Here is an 18,591-nt window from a genome sequence, read left to right as displayed (position 1 = left end):
ACTCTTACATATATTTTGATGACATTTGGACTTCTGGAAAATTTGCTATGATTGTTCCCATTCCTAAACCTGGACGTGATCATACTGATCCTTCTAACTATAGACCAATTTCACTAACTAGCTGAGTTTGCAAGACCACTGAACGGAAGATAAATATTCGACTTGTTTGGTACTTGAAAACCAATAACTTATCAACAGATATACAATGTGGTTTCCGTAAAAAACAGAGGTACCATCGATCGTTTGGTAAGAATCTTTTGTTAAACATGCCCTAATTAATAAACTTCGATCTAGAAAAAGCATACGATACTACATGGAAACATGTAAGTTCGTCAACATACATTCTGATCACATGTTGTTACTCTATATTAGTCTCAAGTTCACTTTTTAAATCACAGATCTCTGACCTGATAGATTGTATGTCCTCTTTAACAGACTGCATGTCATGAGACAGCCGTTCTTCTGAGTCTTTAATTTTTTTATTATGGCAGATTTAAGATCATCAAGCTCCTTACCGGAAGTTCCTGAGTTGAGTTCCATGTCTCCAGCTCTGTAAATCATCGAGTGCACAGTCATTGTTCTTGGGAGTGAACTTATCCTCGGTGTTTCTTGTTTTCGATATGTAAACACTGACGTCACAGTAGTGTAGAAACAATCACAGATCTCACTGCGTGGGCATACTGTAACTGGCGGGGTAAATGTAGATGATTTAGTTTGCATCCACTATGCACGAGCTGACCCCACACTGTATATAAAAAGCATTGAAGTCCCACACAACAGAAGTCTGTATCCTACGTCTGGCCGGCGTCCATTTGCATGATGGGTTGTATGGTTGTATCTTTGTGATCTGTCTTACCCCTCTTGGTGGCACAAAATTTCCGATTTTTGCCCTCCACATGTCAATTGAGATCCCCATGTTGCTATATTTGTCTTCATTTTCCATGGCATTGGGTTTTCATGGGAGCGATATGCAAACGATTTCACTACTCAAGGGAGATAATGATAATACCTGTTCAAAGGTGAATTCGTCGTCGTAAAAGGCGTGATGAGGTTATTCTTTCACGTCTGAGACTTGGACACTGTGGACTAAATGCTTACAGGAGTATTATAGATAAGACGGTCTCTTCTAAATGTGACCATTGCAATTTGGAGACGCCTGAAAACATCGAACATTATCTAATTACATGCCCTTGGCATAACAACATAAGACATAATCTCAGAAGTGCTGTACTTGAGGTTGATGATGTATTTTCATTAGAAACAGTTTTGGGCCCCAATATCATGTATGGGTCTGTGCAACGGGCAGTTTTAGATTTTGTCTCGTCATCTGGAAAATATGATGTAATCTAGACAGGCTCTCGAATGGCTTAGACAGATTATGTTCTTTGGTTTTAAATCATTTTAAAACTCTGTCATCTGAACCTACTGCTTTTTTAATGAATGGGTATTTCATGTTTCAGAAATGGAAGTGATTACTTCGTGTTTTTAATCCGTAACACAAAGCAGAGGTTATTCGACATACGTATACATCTATCCAAATTAATAGTGTTGTCGTTTCTTTTATCTTAACTAAACGATTCCTTTTGGCGATGAAATTACCTATGATTGTTTATTAAATCAAGTCAATGTGTTGGGCGCAAATAGACCTCTTATTGGCCCACGTCGCCCTAAAACTATAAAACCAACCAACGAACCAAAGGTGAGGATCCTCCGTTTTGCATCCCTTGTGATGAAAGAAGCACAGTTAAGCATGTCCTGCTTGACTGTGTGGATTTTTCCATCACAAGGGATGCAAAACGGAGGATCAAGTATTTCATTGTAAAAACGATGAAGGATCTTTTTAATAATGTACATGCTCCTTCAATCATTGAGTTTTTAAAAGAAATTGAATTAATTGATAAGTTTTGATAGATATGTTTTTTTTAGATAGGTGTATTTTTATAATTGGTAGTTTAAATTCGCATTACAGTTTAAATTCGCAAGACGGTTAGTGGCAACAGTGTTCCGGAGAGGGTACATAAATCCCGAAACATTCCAAGTTTATTTGAACTTACTAGATTTTTCAAATGCAGCCTTTATTGTAAATTTAAATCATGTCGAAATTTCCCTACAATTGCCAACGGCTGAAGGGATGGTGTAAATATAGCTAGGGTCCATACAGGTAACAAAGGTAGTGTAAGTCCCCATGGTCGCAAGTATGGTTATTTACCTTCAATTGCTCTCGATCTATAGCCCATTTTTATGTTGTAATGTCTTAAATAGTATATAATTTTAAGTTACATGCTAGTTTTAAAACTCTTATTGTGATATACTAGTTGTTTTACCTTCCTTTGGCGACAGATTGTATAAAATAAAATTATAAAGTATTTACTTTACTCACTCACTCACCCACCCATTCCAGAATAATGAATGACAAACTGACTTCACGTAATTGGTAAATGTGACAGGTCGACGATACGTATGCTAGTTAGGAACATATCCTGTGTATATGCAGTTTGTCCTTCAGACGCAATCATATCTGTCATGGCGAAACCTAAGTCACTTAACGCGTGACACATAGCCTGGCACACAATGAAGGCTTATATTTTGAATGTGTTCTACAAAAAATATTAAATAGAAAACATCATCACAGAGATAGAATCCGACTGTCCGTATTTTTCTATTGACAATACATTACACGTGAGTGAACCAGGTTTGATTTTGACAAATCAATTCCATGGCAATGCGTGCCCATACATCTCCAACACGAACACATATCTCCTGTCTGGACTGAATACTACGTTACACGTGCGTTAACTAGGTTTGATCTTTACACACACATCTCCTGCCTGCAGTACACATACCGACTCTTGTCTACACGTATTCTTTGATTATTTTTTTATTTATATCTATTTATATAGCGCCAATATCTAGATCACCTGCTCAAAGGCGCTTTGCTTTTCCCTCGATCATTGGATGTCAGTCTCAAACGGCACAATGTATTATCAATCAATCGCAACTCCCTGGGGAGTATACAAGTCTTGCAGTCACTAGGCGCACCGAGTTAATGTGGCTTTCCCATCCTTACGAGGTACCCATTCACAGCTGGGTGGACTGGGACACGTAGTCACAGTATTTTCTCCAGGTTTACTGCACGTTGCTGTACCCGCAACTAGGTGTTTGCAGTATTTATGTGACCACCATCTGGTCATTTACCAACGGATTCGTGGGTTCATTTAAGTGCACATGGTTGTGTACTGTACACTAGGGGTTGTGACAACACTGAAAGAGTCTGCGCGCAAAGTTGACTCCAGAGTTTTTACACCCGGTCACAGGTGGGCTCGATCCCGACACCTCAACCTCGCTGGATCACTAGCTTGGCGACTTAGCCAGCTCTCCCACAATGCCCTCACACACAGTATTCACACATAATATGTCTACACGTAAACATGCATATTTCCTGTCAGCACGTAGACACAGACACAATACCCATGCCTGTGGATGTTTCCCAACGGTAGCGGTTAAAATGCCCACTTACTGGCAAGGAAGTGTTGACCTTCGAAAACGTAACAAGAAAACGAGCATGTAGATTGGCTGCTCCCTAACATACTTCGTCGGTTGAGGCAGTTACTGCCAGTAATATCCGCTATATATGTTTCGTGTTAGCGCCACACTAGTTTTTCACTGGGAACAAGTCGCCGATGATGTTTGGGCCAGTGATCTTTCTTCTGTATTTGCCAGCAATATGTTTTTCATTTGGTGAGTCCTTTGTTACTTTCATTATTTTCGTATTATATATACACCATATGATCTGAAACTACTGTCTATAGATTCATATCTACATATCTTATGGTAGGGCGTCCTGGGGCGCCTTCAGTTTATTGCAGAACTATTCCCAGTTGCATTCGCAATGACAGGTTCACTGCAATGTTTTGAAAAGTATCTTACTTTCATCAGGTAGCATTATGCACAGGTAACAAGTAGTGTAACAGGTAGGTAATTAGTAGCACTTTAGTCAGAGTGACTTCGAGCCCACCAGGGCAAGGGGCGTAAATCTGCGAAGCGAAATTTCATAGAACGGGTATCTAAATCGGAGAATGAGGACTAATTTTATGGATATACAGCTTCTTTATTCTATATAAGCGACGTTTCGACATAGATTCTAATGTCGTTGTCAAGTAAGTGGTACATGGGAGGTAATTTGGGTGATATATATACATGACATGTTTGTACAATAGATGAGGATGAGGAGAAAATGAGTTGTTTATACAATAGAAGACTGACTGACTGAGTTTGGTTTTACGCCGATTTTAGCAATATTCCAGCAACATCACGGCGGGGGACACCAGAAATGGGCTTCACACATTGTGCCCATGTCGGGATTCGAACCCGGGTCTTCGGCGTGACGACGAGCCAACGCTTTAACCATTAGGCTACCCCACCGCCCCTATACAATAGAAGAGGTTGATAATGCAGGATTAAGTAGGTTGATGGGAAGCCAGTAAAGAACATGTACATAGTTGTATACATAAGAGATTAAGGATGTTGATGGGCAGCCAGTAGGGAATGGTGTACATAGGTTGTTTACATAAGTGATAAAGGGACTGTTGGGAAGCCAGTGGTGAAGTGATGTTTACACAATGGATAATGTACAGTGTTACACAATGGATAATGTACAATGGTTGAGTAGGATTACATGAAATTAATTGAGCAAGTGATGATAGGCCTTGGGGATGAAATATCCTTCATCTCTGTTGATGGCTGGGCAAATCTGTTTTATGTGGACAGCTTCAAGTAGTTTTCGGGTTTTGAAATCAGGCTGGTTCCTTTCGATGACTTTGGTGGTGTTCCAACTGATGTTGTGGTTTGGGTTGGCTTTAAGGTGGTCGTTAAGGCGGATTTAGAGTCTTTGTTTCTTACTGAGGCCTGGTGTTCTTTGATCCTAGTGGTGACTGGTCTTGATGTTTCACCAATATAGGATTCGCCGCAGTCGCATTTTACCTGGTAGACGACACCTGCGAGATCTGGCTTCTTTGCCGGGGCGGGTCTGCCTGTGGCCTGCAGGAGGTTCTGTATAGTGTTGATTCTTTGGAAGATGACATCAATGTTGGCTTGCTGTTTGAGTCTTGAAACATCACCTTAAAGCCAACCCAAACCACAACATCAGTTGGAACACCACCAAAGCCATCGAAAGGAACCAGCCTGATTTTAAAACCCGAAAACTACTTGAAGCTACCCAACTTATAGAATGCCGATCAAAGAAGTCATATCTAAATCGGGTTTAGCTAAATTACTATCTGTCTCTAGCTCTGTTTCCCAATGCTGGCCACGAGACACAGCGTCGTCAGAATCCTGGGGAGAATATGGTGAACGTGTCCTCCAGTCAAGGAGAAGAGGATTCTTGCATGGAGCTGTTCAGCCCCTGCATTCATAACCTCCGCCATATGTTTTCCGTGCATGGTCCAAAAGACATCGTTGTTGATGGGAGACTTGCTGTACCGTGCGAGTAAGTAAGCTATTAGTTGTGTGATTTATAGTTATCGAGATGTCAGGTACTAATTTCAATATTACATCTGGTAGTGGACAGGGAAATGCGTTTTATGGTGTAATGGAATCTATCACTACCTCACGTTCCATCCAAACTCCACCCACTCACCCACTTACTCACATACTCACTCGTGTACTGGTGAATGTTTGTGTCAGGTCAAACCTCCTGGAGGGAAGCCAGAACTGTATTGACGCTGCCAGTCAATGTAGGAACCAGGATTTCTACGGGAGATGCAGACGTCCCAGACGTTGTGGGATTTCATTTGCCAGAATAGCCAAGGTACAGATACTAAGGCTGTAACGATGCATTGAACTATCGATGCATTGCAATTGTTGAGTCTCCGATAGCAATTAACCGAGAATTAGAATTGTAGAACCGAAAAACTATCGGTACATCGATAGTATGTGTGACTATCGATAGTTTAGTAATTAACTTCCGTTGATAAATGCATAGCGCAAAATAAAGAATATTTGGGTGCAGACTTGTAGCTTCATTGAGGCTGAAACTACTTCAACTTGTTTTTATTTTATTCAAACTATACATTTATTTGGGAAATGACTTCAAATGAGACAAGTCAAGGAGAAAAAAACAACTATTGCAATAGTATGTTGCAATAGTTGATCGCAATAGGCTATCGCTATCGCAATAGTATGTTACAATATCGCAATAGCTGTTTCCGCCTCGATAGTCACCCCTAACAGATACAGTAACGTACATGCTTCCAGTTCTATTTAACAAAAGAAATCCGTTGGTTAATAATATGAACAGAGAATTGCGTGTGTGATGATTCTCTAGATACGTTTCTATACGGGTTTCATGGGAGCTTGTTTAGAGAGGGTTAAGTAAATCTCTTTAGGTGTCATAGGAGATCGTGTACAGCGTTCATGTAAATCTCTTGGTTGTCAAGGGAGATCATATATTATCGGTTAAAAAGTAGAGATCTTTACTTTGGTGTCATGTGAGTTTATATATTAGAGGTTTAAAAGTGGAGATCTTTTCTTTGGTGTCATGGGAGATTATATACCAGAATATAGTAAATACCTTTACTTGGTGTCATGTGAATTTGTGTTGGTGATAGTTATATAAACTCTCCGTTCTTTCGAGTAATGAGAAACGACACTACTTTAGGCACTTTTAGGAGCTTGACTTGTCAGTAAAATAACAGTGTCAACACTATTATAACTGTCATGAAAAGTTATGAATGTATGTACTGACACAGAGATAGGTTAGTTTTCGGTTTGATTATATAGACGATATTCTCAACAAATATTCTTACCGGTTATCATGTTTACTATATGATGTATGTGAAAACGATAAACGCTCGCCAATATTTCGTCGGTAATTGTTTTCAACCATTTCAGCATTTGTATCGGGGGAGGTCTGCTGGAGAAGCTCGCACCTCACGCCAACAATCCGTGAGTGCACCGGTCCGTATGTCCAGTATATCATATGGTAGCTATTATATTTTTATCTCATACTTATACGTGTATTTGTAAAATGCAATACTACATAACAAATTGTCACTTCAGTCTGACAACTTCAGAAGTTCCATCTCTCAGTCTCTCAGTAATCCAGAGTTTTCCTGACTGACATGTTTCTTTGTTAGTCTGCCGACCTGCATAGAAACGCTGGTGGCGGAGATACCTGACTGCTCAACAGAAGAAGCCAACCTCTTGGGTCAACTGGCTGAAAGAGTAGATCCTTGCTAGATTCAGTTCAAGCAATGGCCATCAAATCGCCGCAAGGTTTAACGAAAAATTTCCAACACCGACCATAGTCCTTAGATGTTACCTGCACTCAAGAAAACGAAAACAAAATCCGTGGAATAAACGCATTGGACTTTTTAGGTCATGGATCCAACTTTCATTATAATTACTTTTCTATTTAACTAGAAATAACCCGAACAACTGACAACATAACATCTCCTGTAGACATTTCTTTCTGAAATTAATTGATTGCATTACACAAACTTGAAGCCTTCAACTACGTTTCTTTCAATAGGCGTTGTTATTGTACCCTGCTTGTTCCTGTTGGTATTTACTAATTGTGTTTAATAAAGTCATTATTACTCATCACAGCCAGTACGTCGTTTATGTAGTTGATGATCTGAGGGTTTCTCTTCATTCAGCGAGTAAATCTATTTCAAAAGGGAGATACCAGAGAATATTAGGTCTCCAATATATGCTGATATAGATATATTAGGATGTAAACGGAAACCACGATTTGGCTTTTACTGAAAACCTGTAATCCAACAAATAACATTTGTCACATATGACCACTTTCAAAACGACATTGTGTATTCGTCATTTTCAATCCTGGGAAACGTGTTTGTTGTTGGTGAGCCTCGATGGATGAGTTAGTTAAATCAGTGACTGTGTAAAAGTGCGAGTTCGAATCTCGAATGAGTCCCAAAATGCACCTAATTTGTACCTCACTACTTTACTTAATCACTTTCAAAAAGGCATAGTGTATACGTTATTTCAAATATACAGGAAATGTGACACTGATGAAGAAGATAGCGATGATGCTGTGCGACGTGTGTCACTCTGGTGAAGCCCACTATGTGCTGACAAGCTGAGAAACATGAGAAACATGGTTTGATCATACAGTAGTCACTGATCCAGAGCGATCAATGTTTCGGCCTAACAATCTAATTTCGAATCCTCGCTGCAAGGTAGTCAGTCCCTGCCCTCTCGACCGTGACGGACACGAGGGCTGGGCTAATGTAAACCTTGCCAGAATTTCTTCAACCTCAACAATGGGACAGTAAGAACGATGGGTACCCATCAGATGCCGTTATTTGAAAATATCCCAGGTAGTTTTGTCTGATTGTAATAAAGTATCCCAGCAGTGCAGGCTTTTAATGCGGACTTTCTAATGCGTGGATAGTAGGATGACTAATCCAATATGATCCTATTTCTGTGTTTTTTACCTTGATATTTAATCATGTCATGTAATGCTCTTATGTCTATAATACATGATATTAAAACACTCATCTGATTCGTTTGAATCCGTAAACTAAACAACCCGCTTTACCACTACTAGACAAATCTGAAAATATACTGAGGTTAATAGGTATATACAGTTTCTAACTTTAGTACACAGGTAATGCATATGCTTATATATATTTCTTATGCGACAATGAAATACCGTTCGTATCCTCAAAACAGTGTCGACCCCTAACTTCTTTAGGCAATGAAAATTGCATGCAATACAGTGATTACTACTTCCTTGTTGTAACCCACGTTTGGTGGTATAAATCATCACTTGGTGATGAGTTAATGAAGTTGTAACAGGTATAACTAGTGGTAACACAACTCAGATTACCAGAAGAAGGTTCCCATTTGTAATTTCTCGTGTCTGTAATAAATACATGTATTCAACATTATAAATAAAGGTCTGATGTGGCAAATGTATTACATGTTATTTATCCACATGGAAGTGCATCAAGAGAAATTATCAGCTGAGTCATCGATCAAAGGATTAACCGATAACACGCTTATAATTAATTACTTTTATCTTGCACAGTGGATTTGTCAAAAGTAGTGTTTATGAATGTAGATTTACTAACCTACACAGCATACACCTACCTCCTTAAAAGATTAACCGCCATTTGATTGATTGTTCATTCATTTCTTAAGGAATTGTTGACATCATGCAATTAGTTGTCAGGACCAGTGAAAAACCGGAAACAGTCACGTGAACAGCTGAGAAACTATCACTAGTTATAACGTTATATGATTTTATTTTTTGCATATTACAGTTAAAGGACTATCACACATGCCATGGAACAGGTTCCTTTGTCAGCTGCAGATGAATGGCATGTCATTCCTTTATAGGAATATTGATAATTCATTCTTCGAACAAGGTAATATTCCGATATTATTGCTGCAAGTTTAGTCTGTTTTAATTTTCATATTTGTAATTTTTATACAATAACAAAAGCAACAACCAGTTCCGAGGAATTGCTCAGGATCAGCATCACTTTAAGGAAAGCAATGCTGTTTCCGGCGATTAATGCCAGTGGCACATATAGTTATAAAGGGTAAATAACATGTTCTGAACAAGACACAAAGAGGTGGTCTTTTTTATTTCACAAACAAAATGATAAAGAAGCGTGTTACTAGACTAGAGCAAGTTTGATCTATTCCAGCAACATTCGGCGGGGACAGAAAAGTCTACATTGAGATGATGTTCGAGGTTCGGCAGTGACAAACGCTTTAACCATTAGGACTAGAGCAAGTTGTCAACCACTACATTGACAGGAGCCATATCAAGAGGCGCGTCATATATGAAATTTGGACCTCATAATTTTACTTTAACGTTCTTACTTTGGTCTTGTAGATCATTCCAGAATAATGAATGACAAACTGTCTTCACATAATTGGTAAATGTGACAGGTCAACGATACATATGCTTGTAAGGGAACATCTCTTGTGAATGTGCAGTGTGGCCTCCAGATGCAATTATATCTTTTATGGCTAAATATAAGTAGTAATAATAACGATAATAATAGCATATCTGTACCGCGCAGATATCCATGCTTAAGCATGCTCAAAGCGCACAAAATAAAATTCGGTTAATTCAAAGAGCAACGGTTGAAAGTCACTTAACTGACATGAACATGACTCGCTATGCGCCTGAGACACACATCCTGCGACCTGATATCGAGGCACACAATGAAGTTGTAGATTCTCAGTTTTTCCTTACAGATGATTTCAAAATAATGCATGACAACTTGGCAGGTTGATGATACATGTGCTGTTGAGACCACTCCCTGTGAATGGGTAGTTTGACCTTTAGGTGCAATCATCTCTGGCAGAAAAATAGCCACTTAACTCAAATGACCATGGCATGTTACGATATGTCTATGAGGCACAAAGCCTGTGTCCTGCCTTCGTGGCAAACAATTAATTAAAGGCTCATATTTTAAATGGGTTATACAAATATTGTTTCTTAAAATAAGTAGGGGAACCTGAACTTTCAATTTGTACAGGAAGTATAAGCCTTAACAAACTTTTCAAAGACAGACATTTTATGAACGCATCACCTTTTCTCTTTATCACTACTCCTAAACACAATGCATGAGATGCACGTGCACAACTCAGTCATCGCATACACGTGCATGGGATGACATTCTTGATTTTGACAGTTTTCAAGAACGTCGATAAGTCATTGCAGACCATTAATTTTGACAATCATCGTCCATCACACTGTTGTAATTGTTTGTTTCTCGTCAGGATTTTTTGTTTGAAAATAAAAATCGTATACATGTACATTGCACGTCATACACCAATCATCTTTCAAGAGCGAGTACTGTACAAACAGCTATGGTCATAAGGAGTACAGGTGGTGATGCACTCTGGCAAATTTCCGAATTAAAATATCATACAATTCTATGTTTGCAACCCTAACGCTTTTCGCCAAATTCAACTGAAACTTGGTCCTGTGTTACACGGGTAGTACACGTGTGTGTGTCTCGTTACACACGCGTTGCACACCCGTGTGACACTGGACTCAAACGCGTTGCACACCCGTTGCATACCCGTGTGACACTGGACTCAAACGCGTTGCACACTCGTGTCACATGCGTGTTACACGCGTTCTCAACGCGTTCAAGGGGAATGAACTTTTAGGCAGTAGTGTATCTCCTGTCTTCATGAACACATACGTATCTCCTGTTTACTCACATCCCCTGTACACACACATAGTAACGAGCAGAAAAAATGCGACAAAAAACTTTATTCTGTAGACTCGATCCTACTATCAAAAAAGCCAAAATACATTGTTTCTAGCCGCCAGTAGCTTGCCTCGTTGGTATGGAATTATCTCCCTTGGGTTCAGGGATGGCTTGATCACGTGACCTCGTTGCTAGCAGACGATACCGAAGCTTTGCTATGACGTTACAAAACAACAGAAATCGACTCTTGGCACATTATGAAGCAGGCATTACATCCGTAACTAGACTTGTGAAACTGACGGGACTGCATCGGGCCTCTGTTTACCGAAATTTGAAGAAATTTGACGCAGGGTTAGGGACAGAGCGACAGGCTGGATCGGGACGTCGTGCTACTCTTTGGGCAAATGACAGACGACGTATCGCGCGTCTCGCGGCGGCGTACTGAAACTGGTCTGCAAAACAGCTTGCCGTGAAGGCGTCAAGTCAAGGAACCCCTAAGGTATCAGAATGGACAATCAGAAGATCTTTAAAGCAATCTGGATATGTCAAGCGAGTGTCGAAGGAAGTTCCATTGATGACAACAGCACATATGGAGAAAAGGCTCGAGTGGTGCAGGGATATGCAGGGTACAGACTTTTCAAATGTGATTTTTACGGACGAATTAAAGTTTCAGTTTTATAGGATCACAAGAAAGAGGTGGTCAAGAGGTGGACGTAGCTGCAAAATGGTTCCTAAGTTCTCACCCAGTGTCATGGTTTGGGGTGGTATAGGCAAACTCGGGGTAACTCGGATGGATTCAAGCAAGTACTGTCAACTTATACAAGAAGGCATAGTGGAATCCCATATAGGACAGAGTGGAATACCTTTCAAACTTTTACAAGACAATGCACCTGTACATAAGTCAAGACACACCTGTAACTGGTTTGAAACGAGTCACGTGACCTTACAGAAATTTCCAGCGGCATCACCAGACCTGAACTGAATTGAAAATGTGTGGTAGATTATGAAGGACAAATTAGAAAATTTGGAAACGAAGAGTGTCGTTGAGTGGTCTAACCTCACCAGTCAAACATGGGTGGACCTACCCCAGGACTACATCGACAATTTGATTGACAGCATGGGACGCCGTATTCAGCAGTGCATCTAGAGAAACGGTGGACTAACAGACAATTGACTTGCATAAATGTAAACTTCAGTATCCAGAGTGGATGTATGAAAAATATAACTCCTCTTGCGGGATATCGCTGGAACTTTGTTGAAAGCCACGTAAATCCACAATCACTCACTCGTAACACGCATATCTCCTGTCAACGAGTACATACACATATATGTCTACACCTACACACATCTCCTGCCTTCCCACACTTTACTAGTACAATGACCATGAGTGTGGATGTTTCCCAAATACTAAATGTACAAATGTCCACTAGCTGCGACAGAAGTGTTGACCGTCGAAAGCGTAATTGCAGACCATGACCTTACGACTCTCCTGGTCACTCACTGATATATTTAGAGGATTACAGCAGTTACTGAGATTAATATCCGCTATATATGTTTCAAGTTAGAGCCACGCCAGTTATTCACTGGGAACAAGTCGTTGACGATGTTTGCACGAGTGGCCTTCCTTTTGTATTTGCCAGCAATATGTTTTTCACTTGGTGAGTCCATTGTTACGTTTATTGGTTTCTCAGTCTATATAGTATATGACCAGAAACTACTGCCTATAGATTTTAGCTACTTCTTTATGACTCTTATTTTAGGGCGACATGAGGCGCCATCAGTTTATTGCAGTACTATTCCCTCCCATTCAGACAGTTGTATTCTTAATGACGTGTTTTGAAAAGTATTTTACAGAGGAACATTATGTACACGTCAAGTAACAGGTATTCTATACGTGTAGGACTATAGTAGCACTTTAGTCAGTCAATCTCCAAGATTGCCGATTCCTTCCATGGGAAAGGGTCATAAATCTGAGGAGCGAAATTTCATAAAACCGTATTCTTTAAACAGGGCTGAACTAAATTACTATCTTGTTGTTATTAGCTCTGTTTCCAAATGACACGAGACACAACGTCGTCAAAATCCCGAAGAGAACATGGTGAACGTGTCCTCCAGTCAAGGAGAAGACGATCCTTGCTTGGAGTTGTTCAGTCCCTGCATGCATAAGCTCCGCCATTATCTTGCCTTGCAGAGTATACAACAGATTGTTGTGGATGGGAGGCTCGCTGTACCGTGCGAGTAAGTAACCTCTTAGTTGTGTGGCTCCATAGTTATGAAAATAGCAGATATTTCATCCGAGCTCATATTAAAGGTTGTTTTGCGAACATCAACGAACAAACCCATTAGTAAAGCAATTGCACCAACCCTGTGTATTATAACTGTCCGTTGAACGCTTCATGTGCCATACCGTTGAAAAATTCAGGTTTCATAAGCAAAACGTATGCCCGTAAGACAAATTCGTTGTTAACTGGTGTGATGTATCCCATTTTTTCTAAATGAAGCCTATGTACACGATGTAGCCTACATACCTCGAGACGAGTCTACCACTAGTAATACGTCCTTAGTAATACGTTTTTATGCAGCATAGCTGATATTGCCGGTATGCAATGCCTGTAGTACATAGTTGAGCGAGTATTATTTTATTCAACTTTTAAAATATTGCAGTAATATTAAATGACAGCGGATATTGGAATCGAACCCTATTAACCATGTTAACCAATTAGCTATTCCATTGCTTCTTACACATGTACGGACATGGCGTCTGAATGCTGCATAGTGGTATTCAGGTAAATGTTTCACATTCAATGTAATATGCAGTAGCGGTATACGGGTAAATACGTCATGTTCTGTGGTTCAACAGGTAAATAGAATAGATTAAATGAGTTACCCTTTGTGTTGGAGCTTCTTATTTGTATTGGGACAGTGTTGTACTACAAATGCCTTACCTGTACAGGTAAATGAATTACCTTCAATATTACATTTGGTAGTGTACAAATAAATAAATTTACCTTCTGATACTATTTAATGGTATCAAACAATGGGTTCTCACTAAAACCCAAATACCCACTCACTCACTCGGTCATGGTGGTTCTTGTAAGGTCAAACCTCCTGGAGGAAAGCCGGACCTGTCTCAACTCTGCCCGTCAATGTAGTGATTACGACTTCTACACGGCTTTACTAACGTCTCAGAGGACGTGGGATTTCATTTGCCAGAACAGCCAAGGTATGCTATTTTTATTCTCTAAGCATTAAATTAAATACACATCACACAAATTACAATAGTACCAATTATATTTAAGAAAGGGGACCGGTTGTTTATAAGCACAAACAGGAACATGGTGCAGGCGGTCGTTATGCAGCTTCTTCTGTGTCAGTAAGGGCAAGTTTGTCTCTCTCTACTTGGATCATTGGGTATTTTGTAATGATGAGTATGTCAAATCTGTACAGAAGTGTCAGTGAGGATCGATGGTTGTGGTTGCCTTAACGTAGTGTAATTGGTGATTGTATGCTGATGGTTGTACAGAATGTCTTAACGTAGTATAATGGGAGATTGTGTGCTGATGGTTGTACAGAATGTCTTAACGTAGTATAATGAGAGATTGTGTACTGATGGTTGTAATTGGTGATTGTATGCTGATGGTTGTACAGAATGTCTAAACGTAATGGGAGTAATGCTGATGGACAGAATGTCTAAACGTAGTGTAATGGGGGATGGTGTACTGATGGTTGTACAGAATGCTTTAACCTAGCTTAAGTGGAGATTGTGTACTGATTGTTGTACAGAATGCCTTCACGTAGCATAATGGGAGATTGTGTACTGATGGTTGTACATATTGTGCAATGATAGTTTGATAGAATGTCTTCATGTGTGTAATCGGAAATGATGTACCGATTGTACGTCATCTTCATCATCATAATCATCATCATCATCATTTATAATATTTTCTTCACTAAGTATGTTGAATAGATACGTGAATACGAAAGAAGCTCGCAATCGTTTCTTTCGTAATTGTTTTCAACCATCTCCGCCTTCAACTGTTTCAGCATTTCTAGCGGGGAGGGACTGCTTGGGCAGCTCGGAGCTTCCCTCAGCGGTCTATGGGTGCAACCCTTCTTTGGATGACATATGGTAAATACTTCACATTGCTTCACACTATACACCTGCATATATTGATACGTCATACACATAATGTTCTATGCCAGAGACGCCGGAAGGGGAAGATCACCTGGTATTGTCCTACAAAAAGACGTTCAAAAGTTGTAGGTTTTGCTCCGCCTGGTGATCGCCATTTTCGGATAAAATAGGAACTGGTCAACACGGAATTTCCGTTATTGTTGAGAATCCATTTTATACTGCGTCAGGGTTTATCAGCGGGTTTGAGAACCGACATAATTCAGAATAGAACAATCAAACATGAACACGCATACGCACACACGCAGATACGATCGCAGATGCACGCACACACACGCACGCACACACACACGTGTTTGTGCGTCGCTATAGAAGTGAAGCAATCTCGAAGCCTCATAAAACCCCATTTCATCTCATTTTACACATCTCATTGTATACACATCAACGACTGAAGGTGATAGGACACCTATATATAAGGTCAAAATGATTAATTTGGTTGACAAGGTTGAAAAGGTTACAAAAGATGTGGTAGTATAACAGCTTCTTTATCTTCACTAAAACATACAAATAACCAAGTTAGGTTAGCTTGAAACAGATACTTTCAACGAGGAAGTTAATAGTTTTAGAATAATACAGCTCTTTCGGTCATTTAAAAATAGTTTACAAGACTCACGAAGTTTTGGACAAGAAGTATGACAGTGCGTATGGCGTTCATTAGGGTACGAACAAAGTCATGTTTTCCAAGAGAGAGTAGTTCAAATATTTTATTCACACATGAATGCATGCAATTTTCATCGCTGTTTTGTCCCTTACGCCCATTGGAACTTTATGTCGAAAAGTCGACAAGATTATTCTCTGGCGTTGACGATATATTTATGCTTACAAAATATATATGGGACGATGAAAGCCTTCATTAAGATAGATGTTTTTCAACACTAATCAAGCTTATATGAAGTTAAAATATTCGGTATGTCTCAATTGAAAAATCAATTGCAAGCGATGCGGAACCGTGAAGCGTGGTTAGCAGACTCTGTCCATCTGCCAATAGTTTAGCAAATCTCTCTCTCCCTCTCCCTCTCTCACTCCCTCTCTCTCTCGCTCTCTCTCTGTCTCTTTCGCTCTCTCTCGCTCTCTCTGTCTCTTTCTCGCTTTCTCTCTCTTTCTCTCTCTCTCTCTAACATGTAATATGGATTTTTACTAACTAGGCTAACATCTTATCTCTGAAAAGAACATGTTTTGCTGAAACATACGGTTAATAAATTAGAAATATAACCTATAGTGAAGAATAAGGACAATTTTATGGATATACAACTTCTTTATTCTGCACAGGCAACGTTTCGACATAAATTCTAATATCGTTCTCCACTTGTATATCCATAAAATTGTACCCATTCGTCATCTCCTCAACTTCTAGAATGCCAATATGGTGAAAAGGAGCCCAGAAACTTTCTTCATTTTCAGAATAAGACTGCTACATATTCTAGACTTGCTTGGGAATTCTTGGATATATTGGTCTGTATGACGCTCTATTTGCTATTACATTTCTTTAACCTGTATGTTTGTCAGCATACCTACCTGCGTCCAACAAGGGGTGGCGAAGATACCTGATTGCTCCGCAGACGACGCCAACCTCTTGCGGCGCCTGGCAGCTATTATGAGAGCGTCAATGCAAGATTCATCATGCTAGACTCAGTTCACGCATCTCTCTGTGTAAGGAAATGGCCATGGAATTCTCCATGTGTTCCAACGTTCACAAAGTGACCGACCATGAAATCTTTAGATGCTACCTGCACTTACAAGAAAACGATCATCCCCATTGGAACTCTGTGGAATAAAGCCATTAGAATGTTCAGGATCGGAGTTTTATTTTTGTTGCAAACATTCTGACGAATTCCTTTTCTGATGAAGTTTTAGACATATAACAGAAAAACAAACATTATACACAAAACTAGAAATGCTTGATATAACAGAAATAAATAGATTACACAACAACAGGTTCTAATAACGTTTATGTCAATAAGTCCTGGTCCTGTGTACCTTCCTTGCCTCTGTTGGTGTAGACGCACTCTGTTTAATAGAGGCATTTCTAAATTAATGTGTGTCAAATCTAGTTTTTGAGTTGGGGTTCATACATCTTCTACCCTCTTAGCCGGAACAGGAAACAGAAATAATAGAACTAATAGTATCAGTTTAATGTGTTGCTAAACGGAACACATCGTGACATACAGACAGAAAGTTCAAACAGCACTAGCAAACATCAGTTGTATAGACCAGCCCCTCAAAATGAAAATGACAAACATGAAGCACTCGGTCATTCAATATCCTGTGTACCCTCCTCGCGCGACCAAAACACAGGTGAACCTTGTTATCATGCTCCTTATCAAGTTCATAAAGAAAGCTTACTGAGCATGCTGACCACTCCATCCGCTGTACACCCTTCTTCCTAAGGAATTCCCTGACAATCCTGGCCATATAAGGCCTAGCGTTGTCGTCGTGCAGTAAATAGGGTCGACCACAAAAGCCATGCACAGCTTGCAGGAATGGTACTGCTATAGGAGCCAGAATCGCGTCCCGATAACGCTGTTCGGTAAGATTACCGTCGACCTCGTGCAGTGGAGTACGTCCAGTAGGAGTTATCCCTGCCCAAACCATGACGGTGTCTTCCCACTTACCCAACACCTATTGTTTCAGTAGAAGAAATCTCTGGGGTGTGATAATCCCCTTTAATCCCTTATTTTATTCCCTGTGAAATAGTATCCGGGACCAAATGGGATAAAATACTACTACTTTTGACTGAATGTTTGTCTATATTTATTAATCATATATACAAGTTATCCAGTTAAACAACTTAATGCAAGATCTACATCATATCACATATTACATCAATATTTCGCAGCACACCTTTCACACTTATATCCAGTTAAATGTGATACTGAGTCAATGTATGACATGACAGTTCTGGCACCAGATGTTAGTTCTCTCTTGTACATTTCCAAGGCATGGTTCAGTTCAACATACATGTATCTTCTCTTCCTAGGTGGAGATCTGGCACCGTTTCTTTTCTGTAGAACCGTTCTGAAATGGTTCCACATTTCACGGCCATGATCACCCTCCAGTTCTTGATACAGAGCTTACCGCACCTGTAGACAAAGTACTGACCGCCGCGTCCATTGGGAATGAAATGTTTACTTGAACGTTTGCCATAGTGCAATGGAGAAACAAGAAAATCTCCATACTTTATAATACTTGTCA

General features: G+C 39.8%; 1 protein-coding gene and 1 long non-coding RNA gene across 2 annotated transcripts; both read left to right on the top strand.

Moving 5' to 3' along the window:
- Positions 1 to 3,600: 3,600 nt before the first annotated feature.
- On the top strand, positions 3,601 to 7,604 carry LOC124274572. Its single transcript, XM_046709937.1, has 5 exons — positions 3,601 to 3,738; positions 5,287 to 5,485; positions 5,683 to 5,806; positions 6,889 to 6,979; positions 7,134 to 7,604. The coding sequence occupies exons 1-5, from the start codon at positions 3,681 to 3,683 to the stop codon at positions 7,148 to 7,150; spliced, it is 489 nt and encodes a 162-aa protein (XP_046565893.1). The 5' UTR covers positions 3,601 to 3,680; the 3' UTR covers positions 7,151 to 7,604.
- A 7,647-nt stretch (positions 7,605 to 15,251) lies between these two features.
- Positions 15,252 to 17,191, top strand: LOC124274573. The gene is made up of 2 exons (XR_006897979.1): positions 15,252 to 15,336; positions 16,906 to 17,191. It is a non-coding gene; the product is annotated as an uncharacterized LOC124274573 (long non-coding RNA).
- The last annotated feature ends 1,400 nt before the right edge of the window (positions 17,192 to 18,591 follow it).

Source organism: Haliotis rubra, unplaced genomic scaffold, assembly GCF_003918875.1.
Source record: "Haliotis rubra isolate DU_JTF1 unplaced genomic scaffold, ASM391887v1 Scf192, whole genome shotgun sequence".
Classification (NCBI taxonomy): domain Eukaryota; kingdom Metazoa; phylum Mollusca; class Gastropoda; order Lepetellida; family Haliotidae; genus Haliotis; species Haliotis rubra.
The sequence above is the reverse complement of the archived record's forward strand: the minus strand, read 5'-3'. Positions and strand labels throughout refer to the sequence as shown.

Bases quoted from the DNA above. Each gene is read 5' to 3' on its own strand.
- LOC124274572 (XM_046709937.1), top strand. From the start codon at position 3,681: ATGATGTTTGGGCCAGTGATCTTTCTTCTGTATTTGCCAGCAATATGT. The intron at 3,739-5,286 runs GTGAGTCCTTTG...ATCTGTCTCTAG, and splicing joins AGCAATATGTTTTTCATTTG to CTCTGTTTCCCAATGCTGGC. The intron at 5,486-5,682 runs GTAAGTAAGCTA...TGTTTGTGTCAG, and splicing joins AGACTTGCTGTACCGTGCGA to GTCAAACCTCCTGGAGGGAA.